The sequence below is a fragment of the Pseudochaenichthys georgianus genome, chromosome 13 (genome assembly GCF_902827115.2).
Source record: "Pseudochaenichthys georgianus chromosome 13, fPseGeo1.2, whole genome shotgun sequence".
In the NCBI taxonomy this organism is placed as follows: domain Eukaryota; kingdom Metazoa; phylum Chordata; class Actinopteri; order Perciformes; family Channichthyidae; genus Pseudochaenichthys; species Pseudochaenichthys georgianus.
Window position 1 is genome coordinate 9,082,589 of NC_047515.1, and position 16,261 is coordinate 9,098,849.

General features: G+C 41.6%; 1 protein-coding gene across 1 annotated transcript in view; it reads left to right on the forward strand.

Annotated features, from left to right (window-relative positions):
* The window catches only part of LOC117457113 (aldehyde dehydrogenase family 3 member A2-like), a 37,082-nt gene extending 21,206 nt beyond the window's left edge, over positions 1–15,876 (forward strand). The window contains exon 11 of the mRNA XM_034096993.1: positions 15,430–15,876. Within this exon, the coding sequence (XP_033952884.1) occupies positions 15,430–15,450 (21 nt within the window). The 3' untranslated portion in view covers positions 15,451–15,876. The remainder of the gene's footprint in view (positions 1–15,429) is intronic.
* Positions 15,877–16,261: the final 385 nt, after the last annotated feature.

Sequence of the window (16,261 nt, forward strand, 5' to 3'; positions counted from 1 at the left end):
TCCTCGAGGGACACCTATAGCATCTATGTATGTGGGATTACTGTCCGAGGTGCTTCTTTTGGCTATTCCAGAGAATGGGTAAACTGCGGTCAATTTAGCCAAATCTGCAATGGTCATCTGGAACGTGTTTACTGGCAACAGTAACGTTACCAGGGCACAGAGACCGCTAGAATTTTTTGGTATTCTGTCATACAGTTTGTTGGCCCCACAGTGATACCATATATCTGCTCTGGGTACGCCGTGGTCACTGGCTTTGGTGAAAATGACGATCGCGCATAGGGTTTTGCTGAACCCGGGCAGTGGTATCCCGCCTGTTCCATTTAAACAAGTGTAATTCATTTGTGGGATGTGCGACGAAAATAGGGGTTTCTTCAGTTCCGGGGAGGTAATGGGGAAAGACCTATCATACTGAGAACAATTGGTACCGGGGTTGTCCGCCATCATTAATTTCTTTACGCATTCTGGTTCAACTGGCGCAGGTACAAGCAATAGTAGGGGTCTGGCGGCCATACATACCAGGCAGTCTGTGGCCGTACTTAAAGCCGCTTGTTGGGCCATTAGTAACCAATTGTTGCTGGTCAGGGAGGTTCCTGATATACCGGTAGCCGCTTGGAATTCTAGGTCTACTGTCCAGTCCGACGTTTTATGTATTATCACGCCTTTCTCCCTTGTGACCGCGTCTGAACTAGGTCTAGGTATTCTACTGGAGATACATACAAAGACTGGGAATTTAGGGTCTTGTTGGTTCGAATAGGCCCAAAAGTAAAATCGAGCACAGGGTGTGTTGGGGTCTCGTACTGATCCTGTGGATGTAGCGGCCGTTATGTTGATTTTGAAAGTGAATCCGGTAGGTGACATTTTTAAAGAGATAGTTTTTGCTATGGCCGCGCCCTTGGACCACCTTCGCCAATTCATTCCCGTGTCACCTACTAGGTCGTCCCATGTATCTCCTATGGTCACATACCATTGATGCCTATCTCCCCATCCTCCTCCATTTTGCCCGCGGTTGTTAGTTAGACTAGTGAATGGGATTACCGTTGTGGTGCTGGAGTTCTCGGGTATGCATAAGGTAAGGGAGACTGCTTGTAGGGAACCACTTTGTCTACATTCAGTAAAGTTGGCGGTATATACACCGTAGCTGGGCGTCCTGTGGATCTTTTTGTGCGTTTTACAACGGTGTTGGTGGCATTGTCAGAGGGATTGGTGGAATTCTTCCACTGATTCTCGCTGGCTTCTCTTTGTCTTTCTCCGGGAAGGATAATCAGTACTCCGATCATGATTACCCCTGTTAGGACCAGTGCGAGCCAGTAGAGTCAGGAGCTTGAACTCCCCCTTTGGGCCTTACCCATTATCCTTAATGTTTTTTAGTCCTGTTTTTCAGTGTAAGTGTATGGACGTGTGGGTGTGTGTATGTGATGCGTGTGGTGCGCCGCCTACTCAGGGGGTGCGGTCCCTTGTGGTGCCTCCTCGCCGGCTGTTATCTCCTGGGCTGTCGTTGGTTCTCCTGTTGTCTCCTCCTCCTCGGAAGTTGAGTCGATGTCCACACTTGGGGGTTGGGGGGCTTCGGTTGTTTGCCTGATGTTCAGTTGGCCTAGGTCCTGGATGGTGTCAGCGAGGGTCCTGGCAGGTGCTGGTGCTTCCACACACCTGCTCCAGTGGTACCACGTGTCTCCTTTTCCGTCTACTCTGACTGCATGATCTGTTCGCTGGGTTACCTTGAGTGGTTCAGAGAACCTTGGAGCACACCACTTGGGTTTGATCGTCTCCAGGCGGACGTATTCAGCGTCCCTGCTGCCCTCAGCTTCCTCTGTGTGTCCTTTGGCTCTGGCTGCTGTGGATTCGTCCGCGAACTCACAGCGTAGGCCCCTTTTAGGCCGTCCTGGCTTGCCGTGTCTTTGTCCCCCGATCCGCTTACTGCGGCTTCTGGGCTGCCTGCTAGAGAGATGTCTTTCAGATCCTCCTCCTCCGGTCCACTGATGGCTCCTTCCGAGTCGACCTCCTCTGCGAGGGCCCTGTCCGTCCTGATGTCGTCCCTGGTCCTAGCAGGTGGTTTCCCCGCCGCACACTGGCACCAGCTGTCCCCCTTTCCTCCTATGCGGACGGCATGAGAGGTCCGCTGGGTCACTCGGTCGGGGCCGGAGAGCCACTTTGTCCTGATGACCTTCAGCCAGACGAACTCCGCTGTGTCGGCCTCCTGGGTCCCCCTTTTGGCGCCAGCAACCTGTGTGGAGAAATCTGATACAAATCCCTCAAGCCTACGCTCAGGGCTCCTGGGCCCTCAGCTTTTTTGATCCTCCACTGCGTATGAATACAGAATTCCAACAAACTATCATCAAATGTCTTTCTATTATGAATTTAGATGAAATGTATATCCCCATAATGACCTAAACAATAAAGTCTATGGCTTTTACTTCTTTACCAGGCTAGTTACATGATGTTGTCTAAATTAAATTCTGTGTCATTACATTACTATGTTTTAGCTTTAACTGTAATATGTTCTTTCTACATTTCAAACCTCAGTTACTTTAATACCTGTTGAAATATTACAAAATGGTTTCATTATCACAGGTCAACTTCTTCAGTATTCCATTCTGGAATTACATCTCTCACAGTAGCCCCTAAAATAATGTGTTAGTCCAAAAGCATGCTTGATAGTCATTGTTTTAAATCATGCAGTTGCACTGATCACATGCAGACATACACTCACACTGTCAGGTTGTAAAGTCAAGTTTGGTCAGGTTCACCCCAGAGTCAGTCATTGTCAGTGCCTTCTCAAGTTACACTGTCGGTCAGGGTCAAAGGTCATTTGGTCTCAGTCTTTTTGGCCATGTGTCGTGCTCTGCAGAGACTTTGACATGTCAGCATAGGCCAGTATCCTTTGTCTACCCAAATATGTCATATATGGAGCGCCATCATTTATTAATTCACGATTACAACTATATTTTTCAAGATATCTCTAACTTTTCATTGGGACAGCTGTTTCCCAAATTCCCTGCAACTTGGTACAAAACTCACTTCAGAAACTTGTGTCTATAATTATTTTCTTGAGTCAAAACATTATCAGGATCTGTAAAGCTCTGCTATGTATTTCATAACTCATTATATTAATTTATCTTCAATTCTGGTGCACTTAAAGAACAATGTTACCCTCTTTAACAATGCGTGGAACCTTGGGTGTCCGAACATGCAACAATTACTCCCTACTTTATCAAGGATTTAAAAACAGAAGTCCTTTCGTATGTCCATCCGAGAGTCCTCCTATGGTAATAACTATGCCACAATGGTGAAACCAGCACCTCAAATTGAAATACTATATTTTGTTTAGAACTAGCTTTCCCTTCAACATGACCTATATAAAGAAATATTTGTCTGATCTTATAGAGCTGTTACTAAAACTCTCCCTTTGAACTGATCAATACTGTAACAAATTAAAACACTACCAAATTCACACTTGAATAAAAACTCTAAAAGAATAATTTGTAAACATGATGAAAAGGGTTCTACTCTGTACTCCTAACTCCCAAACACCCACTACTTAAAGTCCAGTGCATACCTCCATCATGCCCTCCCCCTCCTTTTTCAGTGTGTTTTAGGATGATTTTTCACTTCACTTTAATAGTTTTCTCTTTACCGCTATTTTTTATTTACCAATTGATTAATTCATGGTTAATACATCTTCTTATCTTCACTTATTTATCAAGTCAATTCAAGTTCTTTACAATACATTAGTAGATACCTTGTGGAGTATTCACAATAACTAATCCTCTCTAGGGTATGAAATCCGTTCATCTTTAAGCAGATACTATTTCCTTATTTATCTTTTGTTCATGATAACAATGGTATAACAACCACACGTTTTACCCATATCTAGTTTCTATAACAAGATTATTATGTGTGACATAATAATCAGATGTCTTGTTTGCTAAACAAGAATATTAAACTTTAATCTTTTCAGCATTCCAGACCATCATTTGAACAAACAGCCTCCTATCTAAACACTAAGCATTAAGGTTTCTACACCACCCCCTGGGAAACTCTTGCACAATTATGCTGTAAAATCATTGCATCATTCCTCCAGAACAATCTGAGACAAGCATGTCTCAAGATCTTGTCCTAATGAGCACAGTCAGTGATGCAGCTGTAGTCAGTGGCAGGGTCCCCAAAAAGCTAGGACCGGCCCTGGTCAGTGGGCTCCAAGGAAACTCTCCCTGGCTTTGGGATGAGGGAAGGAATCACTTCAGACACACGTTGTCGGCTGTACAGCAGAAATCCCCCAAAACCGCAGTACCTCTTCACACCACTGTTGCCTTGACAACGAGGCACAAGCATAATGTCAATATCTCCTATGCGTTCTTTGCATACTTCCTCTGTTTGCAGTGAGCAACTCTTCACCAACACACTGATTCAGAGAACCCAAAAGGTGGTGCAGAACTATCCAATGCTGTTGTAATCACATCCAGCCACTGAGAAAAACTCAATTTAAATCTCTCTCCCAACGGGTTGCAAAATAAAACGGCTGAGGTCAGGAATGCTGAAACATGTGAATGTTAAAACAAACTAATGATAGTAGTCTGCCTATTCTTTATTACTTCAGTTCTAAGTTAATAGGCAAGACAAAGACACCCTCCTTAACCACGATACTAATCTTTTATCTACTTGGTTAATTCTATTTATTTTCAAATTGTTTATCTAAGTTGTGTTACAAGCATGGTGAGGTTGTAACAGAATACACAAATAACTGTATTCAATCCGCGCCGTATTTGAAAGCTGTAATGAATTTAAATCAATGTTTAAGGACGTAATATAAGTTAAATATATTGTTAATCTAATTACTGTTTTATTGTGAAGGCATCTCTGGTGAACAGCGGCCTATGGCTTTTATTTTGAAAGGCCGTTCCGGAAATATAATCCGTAATGTGAACAGTGAGTTTGAATTCTATAAACAAGGAAAGTTACGATAACAATCGTTTTAATGCATTAAATAAAGTCATGAAAGAGACAAGGAGGGGAAAAGGCGTGTGGAAGTAAGCAATGAACTGAAAATGCCACCAATCCTCTGTTTTAACGTGAACCACTTTTTACTTTCCCTTAACGTTACTGTATGTAATATAATTTAGTACAATCCTTAGTTAATGACAAATACCATGACATTCACAATGTAATGCAATGGTACCAATCAGTTCTCAAAACCTCTCATAAAACCACAAAGTGACGTAACTGTATCCTACAAAAACTATGCTAAAAACAGCAAATTATAGTTTCTTATTTATTTCAATATCTACTACTTCAGCTCCCACATTGATCTATTAATTTTCAATGTTATTCACTCCAACTTCAGACCACTCGATTATTCACTCCTTGTTTTAAATTCAATGCTCTTTCTTCATGCATTTAAGAAGAGAGCAAACAGGAGAGAGAAAAAAGAAGGAGGGGGGTGTGGGTACTCTCACAGACACCCCGGCTGGAACAGGCATTCCAGGAGGAGGGGGGCTTCCTTGAAACAAGAATGACTTCGTATCTATTTATCTGACTAGGTTAATATGTGTTCACTTGTATTTATTGATACACTGGACAAATCTTGTCGTTACTCTTAATGTCCTTATTCTTATTTATTTGAATGTCCGTGGAGCAACACAGAATATTGAAGAACAGAGGGCAGCTGACCACAAATGAGCTTCCCCTGTTATATAAACATTATTCTGACTGATAAGCTTTCAAAAACCCTCCTGCTTATCACTTAGGCTACTACTTTTTGTTTTATTCATAACCTAAAAATACAATTGTGATGAATAGCTTGCTCTTTTTCTGATTGAAACAAAGAGTACTCTTCTACAGAATCCGAAAGTACAAATACTGGCTCCAGCTGGAGCTCTCAGCCTTTTCAAGAGAAGGGGGGCTTCTTTCAACAACTAACAACAAACTATTGGTATACCAAAACATTTACCAACATAAAACAAGGTCTTTACGAATCAACAATGACAATCAACAAACAGATCAATACAACTCCTTTAATTTCCCAGGGAAGGTTTCACACAAATTATTAATTTCTCAGGGAAGGTTTCCCACAAACTATTCTTTCTCAAACAATCAAACATTGTACACAGATATATTAGTATCAAACATTGGCCCCAAAAAGAACCTTGAAAAGGACAGGTGTGTGCGTTTGGTAAAGAGGAAGTGTGTGTGTGTTGATATCTTGGTCAGGGAGTGTATGTGTGTCAGGGTATCTGGGAAAGTGTGTGTGTGTGTGTGTGTGTGTGTGTGTGTGTGTGTGTGTGTGTGTGTGTGTGTGTGTGTGTGTGTGTGTGTGTGTGTGTGTGTGTGTGTGTGTGTGTGTGTGTGTGTGTGTGTGTGTGTGTGTGTGTGTGTGTGTGTGTGTGTGTGTGTGTGTTGGTATCTTGGTCAGGTAGTGTATTGTGTGTGTGTGTCAGGGTGTCTGGGAAAGTGTATGTAAGAAGGTTTATATATATATATAGGATTACTTAAAAACATTCCCAAATAATACATATACAGTTCAAGATAATACCTGTTTACTTTAATACAGTTTAGAACAATATCTGTTTGCTTTAATCCCTTTTTTGATCTCACCTTCAGAGATCAACTTATACCGTACACAGCATTTGGAACATAACCACTGTCATTCTTTTCTGCTGTCTGTTCCCCAACATTTATATAAATCCAATCAGAAGCTGGGATTTAGAACACTTTAAACCTTTAGGAACAGTCCACCATAACAACTTCTTATGACAGTGGAGGGAGACCAAAATATGTTTAAAAAATTGTCCTTGTCGGCTGATGGATTTATACAAACATGTCAAACATGTCACCGGTCCCTCCTGGGGGTCCTGGTGTTTTTACCCCCCTGTCCATCCTACTTTTATGGTTTTATGTCTGGTCAGTCTCTCCTCCACATTGTCTTGTCCCTTTTTAAACATTTCTGTTGGACTTTTTTCCCCTAATAGACGACCTAGACTATCCACCTCTTTCTCCCGGAAGGCTTTCAGCAGTCCGCTGTCTGTCATGTCTCGGTACACTCTGGCTACCCTACCTTCCCATTTTTTATGATCCTTTTCTTTCATTCATTTCTTCCCTTCGTCTACCCATGTCATCCATACCGCCAGCCGGGTTTCTGGGATTACAATTCCCTCCTTTTTCTGTCTTTCAAATTCACTTTCCATTTTCTTTTTTCTTGGCTGCTCTCTTTTTTTCTTTTTTTTTTTCTTTTATACTTTAACTATGTTTTCAGCTGCTAATGTCCTTACTAGGCTTATGCTTTTTACTGCTAATATTTATTAGGCTGACGTATCTTCCGTGCAACTAGAGTCTCCTATCTAGGTTTACGCTTTGGCTGCTGACACAGCGGTCAGGCTGACACCCCCTGAGTGCAACTAGAGTCTCCTATCTAGGTTTAGGCTTTGGCTGCTGACACGACGGTCAGGCTGACACCCCCCTTGTATGAGTAGGCTACGGCGAGCCTTTATAAATGTCGGGTTCCACCCGCTTCTTATCCCACAAATATGTTATGCATCTGCTGAAATGTTCAAATCTACTGATTTTTCTACTTTTATGATTTTGCTACTATGTTTTTTGCTTTTTCTTTCGTCAATCTCTAACACAACCCTAAAATTTAGCTTTCATCAATCACAGCATTTAGTTTTAACAGGCAGCTGCTCACCTCGTTATGGTCCTACCCGGGATTGGTTGTATTTTTGATTGAGAAAAGTAGTCCCTCTGCTTACTCCCAGAAGGTCACCGGTGTCCGATCGTCGCCTGCCCTGACCATCACGTCACGGGGTCACCAAGCTGTTGGAGCCTATAGGACCAGGTCCGCACTCCGCGCAGATCGTTTGGTTATGGCCAGAGCAGGGTCTGACCATCCCTCAGTTCCGGTGAGCCGTTCCTGGGAAGTAGAGGCAGTATCTAGAAAACAGATTATGCTTGTAAAACTAATTGGACTTCGTACTCCGATTTGATTTGGTATAAATGTGGTACTTTAATCACAGTTCAGCAAAGTACATTCAATCTGATACTATACCACAAAGCGCCTGCGCCTTGGACTCCTTCTTGAGTTCTCACCGTGACAAGCTCGTCAGTGTGAGATTCCAGTTGAAGAGAGCCTTGAATCCTGAATATATCTTGTTCTTTATAGTATTTGCTGTGAAGCCCCCACCTTTGGTGCTCTCTGTGCTGCAATCTGCCTTTTCTGCCCAGCCACACATAGTTTTAGCTAAGGTCAGGGCCAGGGCCCTACTCCCTTTTCCTAATTTCGATGTGTCCATTATTACCTGCTTTATCTGGTTTTCTCTCACAAGACAGTTGCGCCTTTTGAAGCGCTCACAAGACAGTTGCGCCTTTTGAAGGTCAGGGCCACACATACTCGTAACATGGTGTTCTTGTTCTTGAAGATAACAGGATGTAGCCGGCCAACTGCTGAGGCACCTCAGCAGTAAACTTTAACACATTACTTTTTCACTCAGACAGCTCAATGTTTTTAGCGTTTCCTTTACAGGATTTACTATATCTTATATTGTTACTTTTGCCTTATCTTTATCCTTCACTATCCAGAATACTCATTTTACAATTTTACAATTAAACTCAAATTTACTAAATCATAAATTGATAAGCAAAGCACACAAATGAACATCCAAATATAATCACTTCTCAGACCGTTACAGTCTCCTTTAAGTAACCCAAAATGTTAAACAGTAAGAGTAGTAGTCATATTTTGTGAACCCTTTGAAGAGTAGCCTACTGTCACACTGGTGTGATCATTCTATAATACACCATTTAAGGCCGGGGGAGAAATGCTAACGCTACATTAGCATCGGTGATCTTTTCTACTTCATGCTATCTGCACAAATGGTTGACATTAAACATTAAAAAAGATCAGGCAGTTCAGAGAGAATCAAAGGAAGGCAGGCAGGCAGCTTTGCATGACATTCTTCTGGACGTGTTTCATTGTGTTGATAGTGAGGGAAGTCACTCACATTATTTCTTCTCAGTCTATTCTGTAAGTCGTCGCAGGTGGTTGAGAGGGCAATATCACGGTGGATCAGGTATCGGAGCACCCTCTGATGCCGAATCGCTACATCCTCGGCCATGCCGACTCTGTCCTCCAACTTTCCAATCCTCCCTTCGTGTTGGCCCATTTGAACTTTTATATCTAGCACCGTCTGTTCCAGTCGATCCAGAGACATTTTGATTTGATTATGCCCCTCTTGATTTTCCTTGCGGAGTTTCCCCAGCTCCTCCAGCAACGTCACTTCATGGACCGACTCGCACATGTTGCTATCTGTTTTCAAGCTAGCGCTAGCTGGGCTGGCCGGTCTCCGTTGTTTATCGTTTTTTCCTTTGAGATATCTTGTTTGTTGGGGGCTTTGTTTCTGGTTGACCAGCTCATCATGCAGGAATACTCCTTCTTACTTTTTAAAACGTCTCCACGCTCCACTTCTAAGCTGCTGTTTCTTCCATGACGTCACCGGAAGTCCATTTATTGTCTTACTTTCTTATGAAAATAGAGCCAGCACCCTGTTAGCCTAGCTTAGCATAGAGTGGCGAAGTCACGCCCATCTACTTCCGGTCCATGGGACCTTATTTCAGAACAATTATGTATTGAAGTCAATGGAGAGAGAAAACGTATCTTTCGATCCCGTTTGAATTGTGCCACGAATTACACATATGATGTTTGTCAATCTTAAAAAATTATTTCCATCTCAAAAAAGTCACAGTTTGTCGTAAAACTGTTGAAATATAAGACTATGAAAAATACGCAACTAGAAAGACTACAAATCCCAGTCACGTAAGCAGTGGCGAGCCGTGACTTTTATACCTAGGCCCTCTGACCCCCCCCCCCCTTCCCTCGAAAAAAGAAGAGATATTACGTCTCAACGTAGACTTCAGCGGAATATCAAAACAGCGGCCTGGGGTGCAAAACGCATCAATGACAGCGACCCTCTACCACACAAAACAACACCATTTATATAAACACCTATCATGACAGGGCACCCACAGCCAAGTAACAATTACAAATGAATTAAGTCGGCACAGCGGCCCACATTGAAAATGACTTAGGCCTACCTTTGATGATCATATCACTTAAACACAAAGTCCATCCTCCTGTCCTTTTGGATGCAGCACTTGCGGGTCATTCAGCTGATCCTTTGCCACTCCAGGTTATCATTGTAAATCAATCTTGAAAATGACTCGCAACGATGTCATCACTATCACTGAGTCACTGACATGTGCCAGCCATCATGAACAAACGTATGCTAATTATAAATCTATCGATCATAAATCTATCGATTAGATTTATGATTCGAAAATAATAAGAGTAGGGTAGACATGTGGATATTATCCGGCTGAACAAAACGTGCATTTATCTAACAGGTTCGTTTTCCACAGACCTTATTTCGAGCTATTTTCCAAAATCCTATGGAGAAATCCCATTGCTTTCTGTCGAGGGAATCCGAGCGAAGCTTACTTCCGGGTTTTAGGACACGTCACTGCACCACTTGCATAGACCTCACAGCGGGCGGAACTTGTCATAAAGTCCGCGAAAATAAAGCTTACCCATTTAGAGGGAAAATATGATTGGTCAATTGTACTTTCATTTGACATTACTCTCTCATTGAGTTACTATAGCGGGCCCTCTGTGAATGTAGAGAGGGACCAACAAGCTCTCCCGTCTTCACATAACTGAGACGGCATTTAACACTTCACATTCCAACAGAAACTGAACAGGCAGATTCGAAGGATTTATTTCTTTGGAAATATTATTTAAATACAATTAAATCAAGTTATTTTGGTAAAACTAATGAAAAATGTAACAACAACAAATTAAAAAAATTATATTTTTTTAATGTTTTCAAATATTATTTTTTAGAATATCTTAGGCCCTCACAGAGGGCCCTGACGGCTCGCCACTGCGCGTAAGTGATATCATAACTGATGTCACAATTGTTTTCCTCCGCTAAATATAAGAGATAGCTTTAACAAGATGCCTGTGTGCTTAGTACCAGGTTGTTATCATACCAGCAATGGGTCTTGCTCGTTCTTTCGCTTCCCGTCTGATGAAAGGACCAGAAGTGGCTGGATCAAGTTAGCTACCTAGCTAGTAGCTAGCACGTTAGTTAGCATTACAGCCTTAGCCTTGTCATTTTTATTAGCCTTAGCATGAAGTAACATTAAGTAACCCAAAATGTTAAACAGTAAGAGTCGTAGTCATATTTCGTGAACCCTTTGAAGAGTATACTGTCACCGGTGTGATCATTCTATAATACACAATTTAAGCCCGGGGGAGAAATGTTAACGCTAGCATTGGCGATCGCCGATCTTTTCTACTACAAATGGTTGACATTAAACATTAAAAAGATCAGGCAGTTCAGAGAGAATCAAAGGAAGGCAGGCAGGCAGCTTTGCATGACATTCTTCTGGACGTGTTTCATTGTGGTGATAGTGAGGGTAGTCAATCCCTTGTTTAGCAAGACAGTAGTGACGGCCATCTTGGTGACGTGTGTTGTTGTGCAAGACCAGAGATGTAGTTCATTGACCGTTTCACAAAAAAAAAATTGTTATTTAACAGTTTTACGACACATTTGTTTTATCTTTTAAATTGACAAACATCATATGTGTAATTCGTGGCACAATTCAAACGGGATCGAAAGATAATCTTTCTCTCTCCATTGACTTCAATACATAGTTTTTCCGAAATAAGGTCCCATGGAGGTCCACCGGAAGGGGAGGGACTTCGCCACTCTATACATGTGTGTTTGGTGTTTACACTGCTCCATATGGCGCTGCACTGCTCCATTGTCCATTGACTTCCGGTAAAAGTTCCTTCAAAATAAGAGTCCCGATCTTATTGCTATCAAAATAAACGTGCAAAACGAAAACTTTAACATAAGAAAATATTGGCATACAAATATAATCACTTCAAATTAGTATAACATGACAGGATAAAAGCAATGTAGAGGAGCAGCTACATTTCAACAAATATATCCACTAAGATTAATACATGAAGACTTGTGACTCGGACTTGACTTGGACTCGAACACAGGTAATGATGACTCAGACTTGAAGCGGACACTCCTTGGGTGACTCGGACTTGGACTCGGACTCGACTCCGACTCCGACTTGGACTCGAAAAGTGGGGACTCGAGAGTGACTTGGACTCGTGAATTGGTGACTTGACTACAACACTGTGCTGAGCGAAGTGCACATGCTGGAGTGTATGGTTTAACCAAGGCCTAGATTTAGGAAGGAGCTGGTCCCTTCACAGCTCGGTAGGCCAGTGCCAGTGTCTTGAAGCAGATTCTGGCAGCCAGTGCAAGGAGCGAAGGAGAGTTGTAGTGTGGGCATGGGCGTCGCAGCCATTATATGAGGGTGGGACAAGTCCACCCCACTTTTTCAAATGATTCGTTTAGACCCCCCCACTTTTACTCTGCGGAAAGTCCGTGAATCGGTCTATCCACTCGCCGCATTTGTAGAGCGCTGTGTCAGTGGTTCACTATCAAATCCATTCCACTTGCTTATTGAGAGAATGCCCAAATCAATGAAACTCCATACCATGTTTTCACTGCTACTTTGTACCAAGGCAGATTCTCACATAGCACGCGCATGTTCAAGGAGTGCTGTAGTGTATAGTTGGACAGCTCAGATCTGTTGTATGAAGCGATGCCGGTAGCGGAGGTAAGGCACACACACCAAATGTTCAGGACATTGTTAATACAGCGAAAATCAAAGCTGACGATCTGTTGGTTTGATATGTTTTCTCCTCCAGACAACATGGACATAAGAACATTGTTTTCAAAGAAGAGGAAAGTAAGTCCTCAGCTGGTAGCAGTTAATCAGTTAACAGTGATGGCGGCGGCAGCGTCTCACTTCTGGAGAGGAGTTTCGTCTTTATGTCATGATAGAGAGATACAAATACTGAATAGTTTAGATAAGAAAAGTCATCGAAATGCCAAGTTACTAGTATTTATCATGTACACAGGGAACATGAATAACCCAATCTCTCTGTGTTCATGTAAACACCATAGGCCTATCCCCAATATGATCAATGATCATAACCGGGATAATACTATAAACGGCGTCCATGTACAGTAGACACAGTCAGTGTGTTTTACTGGAGCCTCAGTTCGATAAGAGATTATTTTCTGAGTTCTTTAACTTCGGTACTCTCTCTCAAAATGGTAATGTGCATTATGTTTTAATTATACTTCTTATCATTCAGAAGCTGTTTGTGTGTGTTTATGTTTTACTGAGTGCTTATAGGCAATTTCCACCCCAGTATTCAGTTAACTATTTATTTTCTGTGCACATTACATAGACTAGCTAATATTCTACCTACTGCTTGGGACTTTGAGTCTTCAAAATGTCCAATGTCACAGACTGGGATTTACTTTAGAGTCAGTTGTATTTACATTCAGTATGACTTGTTATGATTCAATGTGAAAGAGTTTACTGCTCAATAAATAGTGATCACTTCACCACCTCTCTTGACATCTAAGCGCTTGAGAGTGAGTCAGAGGCAAAACACAGGGACAGTGGAGAGAGGTCCGTTGCTGAGGTGAGTGATGAAAGGGAAATGACAGTTTAGAGTAAATTGTGATGTGGACTCTCATCCCAGAATTGTTGGGGATATTGAACAGGAAACATTTCAGTCAAGGGGCATCATATGACCAATATAGACAGAAGAGCAACATTTATTTGAACATTTAAGTCGATACCATTCGGTGAACTTAACATCGGTATGGAGTCAGATCAGTCTCAATATTAATAAATGCTCACAGAAGGATTCACAAATGTATTTTGCGATTTATATATAAATGACTCTCCACAACAATATCTCTCAATGCACTCACAAATATTTATTGTTGTATATAAATGTACAAAAAATGGGCATTTAAACTGCTTTTTATTAATTCAAAGACGGCTCTGAATTAATAATCAAATATGTTTCCTTTCTTTACTACTGGATGAAATTACAAAATGTACCCATCATTTTCCTCATGCTAGTATAGCCACATAAAAGTATCAAACCACCTGTTAAAATGCACCAGAATACAGGAAATCTATTAATTTTTTTGTGGGGGGGGGGGGACCCCGTTAAAAATGTCCCCCCCCCCCACATTCAGGATGCTTCCTATGCCCATGAGTGTGGGAGAACTTGGGGAGATTAAAGACCAGTTGGGCTGCAGCATTCTGAATTAGCTGTGGAGGTCCGATGGCGTTTGCAGGTACTTACTTTTAGTAAGGTGTTTCTGAAGGAGCAAACTAATGTTTGTTGTCCACAACTTATGTTCAATTTACCGGACTTCTTTCTGCGGATTGATATGAATGCACACAGTCCCTTGATCCTCCTTAGCAACGGTCTGTTCTCCTTCTCCTTAGCAGCAGTCTGTTAGCAAGAATTAACCCCTAGAATGTCCAAATTGACCAACCAGAATCGATTATTCAACTAAGCTGTGTAATAAAATGCTTATCAGAATGAGTGTTGTGTCACCACATTATAACATATTTCTGATGTATGTTGCCCTCTGTAGTTGCCCTCTGCCCCTCCCCCCCCCACATTAGACCTTAATCCCTCCCACTTGATCAACAACCATTATGTCACTAGTGTCCTGCTAACACAACAACATGTAGTTATCTTTTGGGTGCTAATTATTTGTTAATAATGTACACACTTTGTTGGCCCTATTGTCTCAGCCAAGGTTAAAACTGAAGACTGTATTTCATATGTATAAGTGCTGGCTTGATTAGAGAACATATTCACCTTTATAGCAGGAAACGTTAATGTTTTACTGAAATGGCTACGTAACAATGGAAACAATTTTACAGAGAGATTGTACTTAAACAGTGAGAATATGTGTCTATTTACAACCTTTTTAAATAATGTCAGATGGAGTTTCTCAAGATACGCAGATATGAGTCCCCCCCCCCACACACACACACACACACACACACACACACACACACACACACACACACACACACACACACACACACACACACACACACACACACACACACACACACACACACACACACACACACACACACACACACACACACACACACACACACACACACACACACACACACACACACACACACACACACACACACACACACACACACACACATCCTTCTGGCCTGTACCCTCACACAACAATGGCTTTGTCTCCTGCAGACAATGTGTGGTGTTGTCCAGGAAATCTAACCACATAATGCCCCCTCATCATGCCTCCCTTTAATTACCCAGCATGCTTCACTCTCCCCTGCTAAATGGGCCCTTTTGTTTCGCTCCACCCCACCACCACCTTTTGTTGACATCTACACTTGTTGTGCTCCTGTGAAAAGTTAAACTATCTGTTTTCCGTGTGTTTGGATCTTTGTTTGTACTCAATATTGCTTCCATGTTTCTTGCAGAGGTTCCTGCAGTGGGGCTGAGGAGCAGTTTGACTCCGCTGCTGCAGGGGATCCTGGGACATCGGACATGGACTCCTGACTGATACAGCACTCATGTGATTTACTGGTCCATAACATTTCAAATTCACGTAGACTGATATTGGTCCTTTTAAATATATGTTTTTATGGCATTTCACTTCTCTTCAGCTGCTAATGATGTTTTTATTGTTTTACATAAAGTTTGTAGCACTTGTATGTGTTATATTTAACCTGCAGAGCTTTTATTTAGATTATGAAATTATAAAACGTTCTACCACTGCTAATAAAATAAAATAAAAATCTATACACAACCTAACTACCTTTAACATGGTAATCCATCACAGTGTGAATATATTGTATGCTTTTAATGAAGACAGTTGTATTGTGCGCCACAGTGCAATTAAACATTTAAAAAAAAGTTTATTATAATTCATTGTTTCGCTGTTGAGTTTTTGTTAACCGTTCTCCATTTTGTACAGAAGTGATGCATGACTTTGATTTATGTTTATTTATAGGCTTTATAATGTCACCCTTGGGATAACTTGAAATTATTAAAATAACAATATTAGTTTTTCTGGTTGACGATATTTTGTAATCCTACTTTACATATTTATTTGCTATTATTTTAAATTATGTTCACAATTTAAGTAAAGTATACAGTTACTAGTTTATTTATTTGTGAATGTACTTAGTTACTCTGCAGCCGTGTGTGTGTGTGTGTGTGTGTGTGTGTGTGTGTGTGTGTGTGTGTGTGTGTGTGTGTGTGTGTGCGCGCGTCCCTGCGTGTGTGTGATGTTATCTCGGGTCTCCCTGC